General features: G+C 36.5%; 3 protein-coding genes across 3 annotated transcripts; all 3 read right to left on the bottom strand.

Annotated features, from left to right (window-relative positions):
• Positions 1 to 1,690: 1,690 nt before the first annotated feature.
• On the bottom strand, positions 1,691 to 3,089 carry LOC110928178 (acylsugar acyltransferase 3). Its single transcript, XM_022171335.2, has one exon. The coding sequence runs from the start codon at positions 3,050 to 3,052 to the stop codon at positions 1,784 to 1,786; it is 1,269 nt and encodes a 422-aa protein (XP_022027027.2). The 5' UTR covers positions 3,053 to 3,089; the 3' UTR covers positions 1,691 to 1,783.
• Positions 3,090 to 4,545: 1,456 nt separating this feature from the next.
• On the bottom strand, positions 4,546 to 7,902 carry LOC110930340 (dnaJ homolog subfamily C member 2). The gene is made up of 2 exons (XM_022173639.2): positions 7,357 to 7,902; positions 4,546 to 6,763 (listed from the first exon to the last, which is right to left on the bottom strand). The coding sequence occupies exon 2, from the start codon at positions 6,722 to 6,724 to the stop codon at positions 4,793 to 4,795; it is 1,932 nt and encodes a 643-aa protein (XP_022029331.1). The 5' UTR covers positions 6,725 to 6,763; positions 7,357 to 7,902; the 3' UTR covers positions 4,546 to 4,792.
• Positions 7,903 to 11,899: 3,997 nt separating this feature from the next.
• Positions 11,900 to 12,490, bottom strand: LOC110932390 (probable serine/threonine-protein kinase PBL23). Its single transcript, XM_022175729.1, has one exon. The coding sequence runs from the start codon at positions 12,488 to 12,490 to the stop codon at positions 11,900 to 11,902; it is 591 nt and encodes a 196-aa protein (XP_022031421.1).
• Positions 12,491 to 13,364: the final 874 nt, after the last annotated feature.

The following is a 13,364-nucleotide window of genomic DNA, read 5'->3' as shown; positions in this document are numbered from 1 at the left end:
TTAAAACCCAACGACATTTTAAACCCATTAACTTAAAAAAAAAAATCTAACTGAATTAACAAACCCACCAACAATGTAAAACATATTATTTTGCTAAAATAATTTTGTTTTGTTAATTGTTGGTCGTATCATTGAACTTGTTTATAGATATAAGTTCATATAATAGGTGCCTTTTTTCCTAGTCGCACACCCTTCAACATACCTAAGCAAGCATCTAACTGCTTAGGATTTCTAACTATAGGCTTCAAGCTCAAACAAAAGTTTACCATCAACATATACACTTCCTTAATCTGAAAATACATTTCACAAGAAAATAATATCACTTTTAACTAGCAGGCGTGTTACCAAGCCAAGCAGATCTCTTCTCATCACAAAAACCTCAATCAACCTTGCATTTGCGCAGGCATTTAACCATCAGTGATATCGCCATATACAAAACTCCTACCTGCACAACAATCACCACTACAAACAAACAAACAAAACCACTTTGATTTCACTATGCATCTGTATGTGTGTGTATACGTACGAAAATGAGTGAACAAAACATACCGGCTACTGAAAAAGTGAATAGGATAGCCAGGCGATGTCTCACAAGCCATGGTAAGTCAACTTCAAGAGAGCAGTATTGTTGTTTGCCTTTTATATCGGGTTTACGTACGTTTCTTGCTAGCTTCAAGCTCTGGCAATGAAGTAGTTACACTATTAACTGCCTCACCACTGACACCTCTCACTTCAAATCTCAACTTCACCGGATTTGCGTCCATCTACTAATCCCTTAAACTGATTGGCACTTTATTTTCTAGGTGACACGCGCTAAGTATCTTATCCATTTGCTTGTTTGTGTGAGCCTCTTGGAACCTTATGTGTTGTTAGGAATTGACTTCGAATTCGACAAGAAGGTCATCTAAGCTATTATTGGGGAAACATTTGCGATATCGAAGTGTTGTATAGTGTTGTTAAGTCATGTCCAAAAAAAATGTCAATAAGATAGGATACTGCACATCTCACAAAAGGAGATGTCTTCTTGGATGGTAGGGAGATCGCGAGGAGCCGATACGATGGCAAACCATATCCTAGCCCTAGACGACACATGTTGTCGGCAAACTATATCCTAGCCCTAGACGACATATGTTGTTGGCAAACCATATCCTAAGCCTAGACGACATATGTTGTCGTCGTTAAGATTAGTAGAGGAGGTACAATGGAAAATTCTTGTGTAGTTGGGGTCATCCCAATAGCTACTATTTGAGGTTGTAGGACGCTGCAAATGCTTCGCGATTTCACCAATCAACTAAGGTAGCGTTCGTTTCATGGAATGGAATGGAATGGAATTAGAAAGTTTTTCTTTGTAAAATTGATCTTGGTTGGGGAAGGGAGGAATTTGAAATCCTTCATTCTAATGAAATTTGTGACTATTTCAACATTCCTTAGAAATCCTTCACTCTAATGAAGGAATGGAATGGAATGTTGAAATAGTTACAAATTTCATTGATTAAAGAAATTCATTGGATTTCAAATTCCTCTCTCCCCCAACCAAGATCAATTTTACAAAGAAAAGCTTCCTAATTCCATTCCATTCCATTCCATGAAACGGACGCTACCTAAGTGTTAGACAACACTTTAAGCTATTCCTTCAAAATAAAACTTCATTATTAATAATTCAAAATAAAACTTCATTATTAATAAAATGTGAGACCTGAATTGATTCTTTTTATTTTGTTTTTCAAACTTAACTTGGAAAACAATTTATAAAATGGTACACAATAAAAACATAAATCGATCTTCAAATATCTTGAACATATGCAAGAAGCTCTTTATCATTTTCAAAGATAGCCATTTCATCTTCTTCCAACTGCACTGTCACTTCTATCCCATCTCCACACGCGGTATCCATCAAGATGAAATAACTTCCCGGATGCACTACTCGTAACATCACCCGATCGGGCTTTCCCCACCCGAAATCCACTTGGTTATACGGCAACCTACACAGGCTCGTAAACGTGTAGTTTGGACATCCATTCATAAACACCAAAACTGATTTTTCCAAAACTTCACTTAACTCTTTCACATCTCTTTGCTCCACAATCTCTTTTCTCAAACTAGTAATCACCTGGTCCAACTCGATCTGACCCGAATCCATCTTCTCTACAAACACCATTACAGATAAGTTGCCTGCTGTCAGTTTGGTAAAACCTTTACTGTCTTTATTCCTCAAGTTCACTGCTTGAAACAAGTTTGATGGATGCAAACAACCTGATTTTGTTGTGGCAGCTCCCACTGCACATTTAAAGAGTAGAGATGTCAACGATTCGACTCGCGTAGGGTTTACTGGAGTAATACCACCCATCGCGTCAATCGTCTTCTTTAATTCGTTAAGTTTCGAATTAGGGAACTTGAATATTCTATTTGCATACTCAACCTTGCATGTACCCATAACTTGGTAGTCAGGAATATTAAAGTTACTTTTAGGTAAAAATACAAAACTAGGGTTTACTGGCGATTCGCCACGTGTCAAAGCGGCCCAGTGGTTACATAAGTTGAGCGTGGTGACCCCGTCCGCGATCTTGTGCGATACAGAGACGGTTAGTGCGGCGCCACCACAGGTGAAATGGTTAAGTTGTATCTCCATCATGTTATGGTTATCTAGACCATTAGGAATGAGTTGGTCTAGGGTTTTGTCTTGCTCTTTCTTGAGAAGGAAGTAATCTAATGGACTGTCGATAGACGCTTCCAAGAACTTGACCCCTTCATCGTTACAGGCGATGTGATCCGCGGAAGGTGATTGGAACCTACCCGCGAATGGATAGTATTGTGTTAAACATTGTGACAATGACTTCTTTAGGATGTTGGTATCACTAATTTTGTAGTTTTGGTAGAAGAAAATCAATGGCATGTGAGTGTGGTGAGCAAAGTAATCAATTAATGAAAGTTTGTGAATTTTGAGGTGAGGAGGTGTTGGTGATAATGGTTTGATGGTTTCTTGAGATATGATGGTGTGAAGTTGCCTAATTTTCTCAAATCTTTGGAGCTTTGTCATGATGACTTTGTTCATTATTGATCATAACAAGATTGTAAGATGAAAATATATATGCAAAAAACTTCATGCATATATACACTTTACTTTTGGTGGAGGTTTCATGTTTAGATGATGAATGTTTATCTAATAATTTGATTGTTCAATTCAATAAAATATAAAAAAATACAATTAAAAGTCTTTATCAAATGATAAATACAAAAGCTAAAGATATAATAAATAAATACAATTAAAAGTCTTTATCAAATGATAAATACAAAAGCTAAAGATATAAATGGAATCGTTTTATTATCATATGGCCGGATTGGGTATTATGTTATACACACATAATTTTTTTTTTTTTTTTTATAATTTCTTTTGAGTTTTGAGAAATAATCAACGCGGTTAGGATTTACATACCATAATATGTTTGGATGGTATGGATCAATCATTTTATTTAAAGAACTAAAAACATTATTAGGTTTGTAAACGAACTAGAGAAACACGAATGAGCCGTGTTCATGTTTGTTTGTTTAACTTCATTTGAATAAATGATAAAGAACCTTACCAATTTTTCATTGACATTGATACTTTAAACATGTTTTCTAGTGAGTAGGTATTTGTCTTAACTATGTTGGGTGTTTATAAAAACAAATTACTTTAAGATTTGTAGGTAAGGCTTTCATTGATGTTTTAATTTCACGATAAAAGCTCTTCAAGATTAAAAATGTTTAAAAAAATATTAGAAATAGAGCTTGGTTGCTAGTAAAAAACCAAGCCCACATAAGCAAGTCACGTTAACTCAAGATTTCTAATAAAGTCACTTCGTCTTAGTATATGGTCCAACTTTTTTTAACATATTCATCCTATTCTTAAATCTACACATTTGTCCACCATGAGCCTAAAACCCTTCACCTCAAATGGGGAGGGACAATGTCAACTGTCACACACATCAATACTGCCGGGCTACAAGCCCTTTGATGAATATCGTTAACTAATCGTTACAAACCCTTTGCGTCTCTAAATGATGTTCAAAACGTGATCTAGGGTATTGATTTGTGGTTTGCATATGTCGATTTGGGCAAAAAATGAGATGATACATATAGGAAGAGTAACAAATGTAACTGGTAATAATATATTTAACAGAAAACTCTACTACTATATTTGACACGCCTAACTGGTAATAATATATTTAACAGAAAACTCTACTATTATTTGACACGCCAAGCGGGTCAACAAGTCATGTGGGCTAAAGGCGCCTACAATAACTTTGATACATACAAACCCAAACAATCTCATTTTACTAAATTGTTACGACTTTATTTTACCATCATAGCTAACGCCTTAATTTTACATAAAGAAGAACAAAAAAAAAAGTGTTAGCTAGTCCTGCCTAGTGGAGATGGATATGATCAGGTGGTTTCGCTGGTGGCACGATAGTAGTCCGTCAATGATCCAAATTTGCCGTTCAAAAAAAAGTCCTGTACTCAAAATAACCGCCAACCCTTACCATAAGCAGATTATTACTGAAGTTAAAAACAAAAGAAAGGTAAAGAAACTTGACATATATTTGTATCCCAAAAGGGTTTTTCATAGGTGAGTAAAGAATATGGTAGCATACTTATGACATGTGTTTAATCTTACTCATAAACAGTGTACCCAATTTCATATAAATAAAGCTTCAGCAGCACTAAAACAGCTAACTGATGATGCTTCTTCATTATATGATGCTTCAGAGCTCGACTAGCGGGAAAAACGATGAATACGTAGGTGGTCCGATTACTTTTTCGTGTTTCTAAATCTCTCCTTGAGCAATGCAAACTGCTTCTTGCATTGGTTAACCGTTTTCCCCGGAACAGCAGCAGCAACTCGTTCCCATCGCTGGTTGGTTTCTTTTGGGAACGTCTTTAAAGCTTGAACCAGTGCCGTTTCCTGTACAGAAGACCATACATCCTGGTCTGAACTTGAACCAACCGGTTCTACTTTGTCTACATCTTGGTTTGGTTTCGGTTGAGTTACATCGGGTCGAGTGGGTGTAGACGTAGACGTAGATGTAGACGAAACCCCCACTACCTCTTCCCGAGTTGTAAGAGGAGATGAAATGGTAACCGCCGGTTTTCGTTTTTCAAGAAACGAATCAAAAGCTTTAGCAGAATCGGGTTTTTGTAACAATACGGTTTTTGTTGCTTTTAAAATTTCCTCAACGGATCGACCCGTGCCTATATACTCGGATATCACTTCCCATCGTCTAGAAGTTCCTTTCGGATACTTCGCAATTCCTTTCCTCAAAAGCTCAATCTCTTCTTTCCCCCAAGGTTTCTCTTTTTTCTCGAAATTACTTTTCGTAACGCTTCCGTTGACTTTGACTTTTACAGACCCGTTTTGTTGGCTGTCGTTAACTTTAACCACACCATCTTTCTGAATATGGTCCGCGTTAACAGCATGCTTTAAAAGCTCAGCCTGACTTTGACTATCACCTTCTTTTTGTTCCATATCGTCACATAAGCTTCGTAACTGTAACATATCAAGTGACATACATATATTTTCGACATCATCCTGGCTAAGGTTAAGCAAACTGTTCGTCACGACAGTGGTTGAAATAGTTCGTAGACGTGTTCGTTCTTTACGCAATAACTTCTTTTCTTTCTCTTTTAATTTCTTTTGACTTGACGCAGCTTCAGCGGCCAGTTTATCCTCTTCTTCTTTCTTTCGTCTATTTTCTTCGGCAATTTTTGCAGCTTCTTCCTCTTGTAGTTTCTTTGCCATAAATTTGGCTTCTTTTTTCTTCTGTTTTTCGGCCTTTAACGTTTCTTTCCTTCTTAGAATCCGTGGGTCCCGTTTATAAGCGTTGTCTACTAACGAACGAATTCTCGCATGTTCTTCCTTTCTCGCCTTTTCTGAAAGCTTTGCGTTTTGTCTTTCCATCCATCGTTTATGGTCACGTGATTCCGCTTGTTCAAGATCGTACTCATCTTCATGTGGGAATTCTCTCCAACTTTTAAACGCAAACCAAAAATCGTAAAACGCATCGACTTCTTTAAGTGAGGTGTTGTCATCTCCGAGTGTAGGGATCGGTTGACTAACTGACCACCGCCCGTTTCTCATAAAAGCGGGTCCAAACACCTTGAAAAAGTCTTGCGGTGAACAATCGGTCGGAATCTCATCGTCAAACTCATCCGTGGAGTCGTAAATTCTTCTTCTTGTGGGGTCCATTAAAACTTCATACGCTTCTTGAATGGCTTTAAACCGATTTTCGATTTCGTCTTTTTTCGCCTGTTTAGCAGCTTCAGTTTCTTCCCCTAGAAGAAGTGCCGCCTGTTTGTCGGGATGATGTTTTAAAGCAGTTTCACGATAACTTTTTCTGATTTGATCCTCGGTTGCAAGATACCTTAAATGACCCAAACCCAATAAAGCATAATGATCTTGTTGAGCCGCCTTGTCACCAGACTTCTTTTTACCCTTGCTGCTATACGAATCCGATGATTGCATATACTCGGTTTCTTTGTCTTTTGGAAAATTCTCGTTATCATCAGCGACATTTTCTTCTTCGTAATAGCCACGAAGCTTAAGTGCAACAGCATGAAAGGAATGTCCAGCGGGTTCAAAGTGCGAAGCCTTTATTGGGAGACAATTTGAAGAGATATAAACCGTTTCTCCATTTACAAGCTCGTTTGAGTATGCGATCAAACGGATGTTCGCACAGGTTGTCATATTTATGACAGCTCAAGCATCCACAGCTTCAAGCTAACGCTGAAGCAATAAACGCAAACATTATTAGTAAAGTCCAATACCTTAAAACAGCATAACAATATGCTAATCATGATCATTACATAATAGATAAACTTAATAAACTTTAAGCGCAGCGCATTGAAATTGCCTTGAAACACTGTAAGATAATCTCTAGGATTTAACAAATCACTGAATGTAAATCATTTCTTCAAAAAGTTGCTCAAATGATTAAAGAGCAAACAACAAGAACAAAACCATCGATACGAGTATAAACCGCAATAACGCAACAGTTTATACACCGAAGCTCATTCATAACACATACTAATAAAACTACACACAATCTTCACCATCACATGTAAATTAAATCTTTTGCAAGGTCACTAAGTATAATAAATTCGTTAACACATCGCTTAAAACACTAAATATCAAACAAAAACAAGCTAAAATTGACTACAATCAATCTATTCCAACACATAGTTACTATTTCTAACATGCAATTTTGAACAAAACAACAGTTGTTAAGAAATCAATACACAGAATCTAGTTTGTGGTACATAGCATTAATACATCTACAGATTATTTGTTTTCCGATGAAATAATAACGGTTTTGTTACCTATTGGACGCAGCGAAGGTGATGAGAAGACGATCGATCGGTGAAATTAGGGTTTAGAAGTGATAGATGTGATTATTGAGAACGAATGATTGATTTAGTAGCTTGATGGAGAGGCGCAAAGAGATTGGAAAAGGGGGAAATGAAGATTTGGGGGTTTAGGGTTAATAGTGTTGGGCAGCCAATGAGCTAGCAGTGGTGGAGTTGCTATAGAAAAATTTTAGTGTTTCTTGTGATCACTCTTCTTCTCGTTATTTTTTGCGGTATCTATGTAAAGTGCGAATACGAATGATGTCGGTTCGTCTTGAATGGAAGACGAAGTTTTACTGATTATTCCACTGTCGTGCCTTCGGGCTGGTAAAGGTCGGGTTTCCGCGCATCTGGGATAGCCAAGGGGCTGGCAGCGATCGAGTAGTCGAACTTGGCCACAGCGCTTGGTGTCACGGTGGTTGACACGTCGTTCCTTGCCGTTCAAAAAAAAATAAATAGTGTTGGGCTAAATTTGGAGCACATTAAGTTCAGCTCTTTTGTACTTGTAACCCAAAAGACAAGTTACATGTTCAGCCCTGTGATAATATAATACTTACATAAATTACATACGAAAACACAGACAATATTGATAAACCTTTTTGAAAATTAAAAGAAAACATGTTTAGCTGTTTATTTTTTGGCACATGAATTCATGTTTAGCTGTTTATTTTAGAAAATAAAAAAAAACATGTCTATTTTGAAAAATAAAAACAAGATCAACATTGTCTATTTTGATCATTTTCCGTTTTATTTAACTTATGACATCTTTAAGAAGTCAAGGTAAAGATTGTATGGTTGGTGTTTGGGGGTCACACCACCATAATAATCCTTACGGCCCTAGTTAGTAGTTACATCTCATTTATGTGTTAACAAAAATCAGTGTTTGATTATTCTTCAAAGCTATCATCTTGAAACTTTTAAAGGGTGGTGAAGTGGTAAGCATCTGATTTCCCTCAAGTAGAGGTCTTGGGCAGGGCCGGACCTATAGTACAAGCAACCTAGTTTTCGCCATAGGGGCTCCACTTAAAAGAAAATTAGTATGCTAACTATAAAAACAATGTAAACTTATTGTGTTAGATTTGTTTGATTCCTTAGGGGGTCCGGGGTGCATGGGGGGAAGTGAGCAGGGACTATTTTTGCCGCAAGGGGAATGCGCCGCCAACACTCCAAGTGCTTGAAGTGAACTCAGATTTCGGTAAATTGTTACCGCATGTGGGAAGAGGAGGGAGAGGGGGTAATGGTGGATCCCACTCTCTTTCAACAAATCATACATTTAAAAAAAAACATGGTTTGGACCACCCCTTGTGATTAAATGCTTGAGAGAAGTTGGAGAGGGGAGTTGACATGGACGAATTTGATTGGCTCCGGTGAGGGGAGTTGAAGGGAGCACCCCTCTCACCCTTATACAAGCAAATCACTTTGTGTTATAGTTGTGCTAGATTTTTGCTTGTTTCCAAACATGGATAAAGGAGTAATGTTTATAATAATCAAAGAAGGAAAAAGGGCCCCAAAATTTCATTTTGACTTGGGCCTCCAAAAAGATTGTATCGGCCCTGGTCTTGGGTTTGAATTTTACTTTCATTAGTTTCCTATCATAACCTTTCTTGGGTTTGAATTTTACTTTCATTAGTTTCCTATCATAACCTTTTGACAATCACCTGATCTCGTTGGTAAGTATGGTGTTGACGGAGTCCTGTAAATTATCCGATAACACGTTCACATGATTACAAACAAAAGTTATCTTCTTGTCCATGATCGAGTGAGACAGGACACAGGATTAAAAATCTATATAATTTGATAGAATAACACATTATGTACATCAGTTTTATTGCCTAGAGCATATGTATTGGTAACATTTGTAAAGTAGTAGGTTGTTGCTGATAATGTAAGTTGTTACTATTGATAATGAATATATATGTATGCTGTTAAATGTAAGTTAGTTGATTACTATCTTAAACGATTAATCATAGTTGAAGAAGATATGATTGTTATTATATTAAGGGTAAATTGTATTTTACGTCCTTTAAGTTTCAGAAAAATTTCAGGGATTCTACTTTAATTAACGAAATTACAACGGAATTCCTTTATGTTATAATTTCTTTACAGGCGGATAGTAAATTGCATGAAGAAGCCAAATAAATGAAAAGCTGCATTTACAAGGGTCTACATTCAATTCCTTCAATAACAATGCCAAAACATTTACATGCCTCTAAAACTTTCTTCTACTACAGATAATATAAACTTTTCCTTTTTCATCTGAGCTTGGAAAAACTGAACTTCCATCCAACCATCCTTCCTTTGCTTTGCATGGCCTTTCATTTTGGACCGAGATTTACTTGGATCATCCTTGGATCCAATAATCAGGGGACGACAAAGAGGATTCAAACAGACTGACAATGGAACCAGATGAGTTCTAAAACAATCTGTTATTCTTAATACATGGGACCCTCAAATGAAGAGCTGTTATCAGATAGTAGTTTGTATATGAGGTGACATGCAGTGGCGAAGCTTGAGATTTCCGACCGAGGGGCGGAGGTCACTCGATCTAAGAATTTCTACAAAACCGGGGGGCTGAAAACGTATATACCCAAAAATTTCTATACGAAATCTATATACTCTCCACTACTGAGCGAAAAGTTCGAGAGATCGGACGCCCCCTCCTGCCCCTTAAAAGCTTCGCCCATGGTGACATGAATATGTTGGTTGAGGTTTTAACATTTGCATAGTTTCAGTAAGATTAAGATCTCATAATGGCACTTAATATATGAGAGCTAAAGTGCTATTTGATTTATGTAACTCCCAAGAAAACTTAATACATACATGCATATAATATAAGAGGACGCAAACCAAGAGTAAGGTACAAACACATGTATATTTATATTTAATATACATACAATTTATCTCTTCTCTTTCATTGTATCTACACTGCATCCAAAATTTATGAAAATATTTAAAATTAATTATGTATTAAAGTGTATATATGGGAGTGGGGTGGAGTTATTGTAAAAAAGACCAAAAGTGTGAGAAAGGTAAGAAAGAATCTCAACCATTAGATCTAAATTAATTGAAAAGGGTAAGATTGTAAATACATTAACAAATTCAAATATGGTAATCATTGATTTAAGGATTTGGAGAGAGAAAATCCTTGATTTAAGGAATATAACCGTCCATAACATCATTCATTTTAATTTTTTTTGCATCATTCACAGAATCAAAGCCATGTTCATGACATGGTGTTTTAAAAAAATTCATAGTTCAATTCATGGTGTTTTTACGAAAATAATATAACACCATTCAGTAAACAAAAATATAACACCATTCAGTAAACAAAAATATAACACCATTCGGTACACAAAATAACACCATTCAGTACAAGCTATAACACCATTCAGTAAACAAAAAATAACACCATTCAGAAACAAAATAACACCATTCAGAAACAAAATAACACCATTTAGAAACAAAATAACACCATTCAGAAACAAAAAAAAAACATCCAGCAAACAAAAAATAACATCATTCAGTAAACAATAACACCATTCAGTAAATAATATAACACCATTCAGTACAAGAATATAACACCATTCAGTAAATAAATATAACACCATTCAGAAAAAGAAAATAACACCATTCAGAAACAAAATAACACCATTCAGTAACAAAATAACACCATTCAGAAAAGAAAAAAAAACACCATTCATCCATATACCTTCTGATTCAAAATGTGATTTCATTTCTGTTCGTCTCCACACAATTTAAAACCACCATGGATGCTTCTGCTTCAGCTTCCACAAGATTCAAAAACAATCTTACCTTCTCCTCCACTTTGCTCGACGATATTTACCGCTCAATCGACGAACAATCCACAGTTTGCACCCAAACTTCACGAAAAAAACACAACAAATCTGTCGGAAACCGTTGTTTTCAACACGATGATGACGATCATGAACACTGAGCCACCGCCGCTGCCACTCGCACCAGCACCACCGCTGCTGTCGCTCGCACCACCACCACCGCCGCTGCCGCTCGCACCACCACCACCACCGCCGCCGCTGTCGTGTTTGATCTTCCGATTGGCCGCTGTCGTGTTTCTTCTTCAGATTGATTATGAGAGAGATCAAAATCGTAGGGATCATCTGGAGAGAGAGAGAGATATTGTAGGGATTTTGATTTACAGTTTCCATTTTTTGAATTGATATAAAGACTTTATTACCCCTAGAATTTTCAATTCAGTCCAAAAAATAAATCAAATTTTACAATTTGGTCCCTATTAATCTCAACCATTAGATCAAAGATCTAATGGTGTAGATTCTTTCTTATCTTTCTCACACTTTAGGCCTTTTTTACAGGATCCTCTACCTATGGGAGTGTTTAATACATAACTAATTTAAGTAAAAGATTATCAAAACCACACAAGCATTTGTGTGCGTTTCAAATAAAGTGAGAGAAAGAGTGGGCAGTTATATATAATCTCCCACGCAAAATTTCAAACAACACAACTCCAAAAGAATACACATCAGACTCTTGATAGAAAACCCAACTCCCAATACAATGGATCACAATATCCAGGCGTGCCAACAACGTTGGAGACAAGATATGTGTATGCTTGGTTAGCCGGGCCGATTTTTGATAGCCCAAAGTCAGAAACCTTAACCATCCATTTCTCATCCAAAAGAATGTTTGCGCTTTTGATGTCTCGATGTAGAACTCTTTGTTGTGTCCCCATAGGATCATGTAGCCCACGTGCAGCACCGATACATATCCTCAAGCGTTGGATCCAAGTGAGAGTACTCGCATCACTTAGATATCGATCAAGGCTCCCATGTGAAGCATACTCGTACACAAGGATCATCTTATCACCGTCGATGCAAAAGTGCATAAGGGATATAAGATTTTCATGTTTGTATTTGGAAAGCATCATGATCTCTTTCCAAAACTCGATGTTCCCTTGCCCTAGTCTCCGATCTAATTGCTTGAAAGCAACCGTGACTTGTCCCTCTGGGAGAGACAGTTCTCCTTTGTACACCCTCCCAAATCTACCACACCCAATCACCTTGGCAGGATCCAAATCTTTCATTGGAATCTTAAGGTGATCAAAATCACTCATGAAAGACACTGAATCAAAGAAAGTAATCTAACAAAGGCGAATTACAAAGATGGAAACAACTGTAACTGAATATCTTGAATGAAGATTGAAAGTGGTACTCTTGTGAATAAATTAAAAAGTCGTTCTTTTAGTCAATTATGAATAATTGCAGCCATCCATGGATCAAATATATGTGGCTCTATTTTTTATTTTTTTATCTCTACCTCTGGTACCATACATTTACACAGCTCATAAATGCAATAAATAAGGAGTCTTCTGAGAACTAAAGTAGATAGTAAATTACGTTTTTGTCCCCAGTGGTTATATCAGTTTTATTATGTTAGCCAAAAATAAGAATTTTTAATATATGTGCCCCCATGGTCTCTATAATTAACTATTTTGGCCCCTGAGTCTAACTAAATCCCAAACCCTGGTTAATTATTAGTCACATGAGATGCACATGATGAGCATATTTGTAATTTCCCCTCTCCCTCTTTACTAACACCTATTAAATACAATTTAATACCCAACGAGCAAAAGTCCCCGCGCTCCGCTGCGAATTTTTAGTCGGTATCGGTTCGGTTCGTTACACTATCGGTACGATTTCGGTACTTGGTATAGCTTCGGCTATAGCTTACTTTACGAAAAAAATACTCTATTGTGATATGTCGAGAAAATCATAAAAACAAATATTCTCGATTGAGGCATGCTTGTGTTGATAATTAAACCGTTCTTATGGACCAGTAATTTTACTAATATATATGACTAACAAATTTTGTACCAACTTTTTACTAATATATATGACTAACAAACTTTGTACCAACTGAGAAAAGGCGTAAATTATTCATGAGAAAATAAATACTATTATTTACCATGTATATAATAAAAAAAAATA

The sequence above is a fragment of the Helianthus annuus genome, chromosome 3 (assembly GCF_002127325.2).
Source record: "Helianthus annuus cultivar XRQ/B chromosome 3, HanXRQr2.0-SUNRISE, whole genome shotgun sequence".
NCBI lineage: Eukaryota > Viridiplantae > Streptophyta > Magnoliopsida > Asterales > Asteraceae > Helianthus > Helianthus annuus.
Note: the sequence above shows the minus strand (reverse complement) of the source record. Positions and strands in the feature narration are given on the sequence as shown.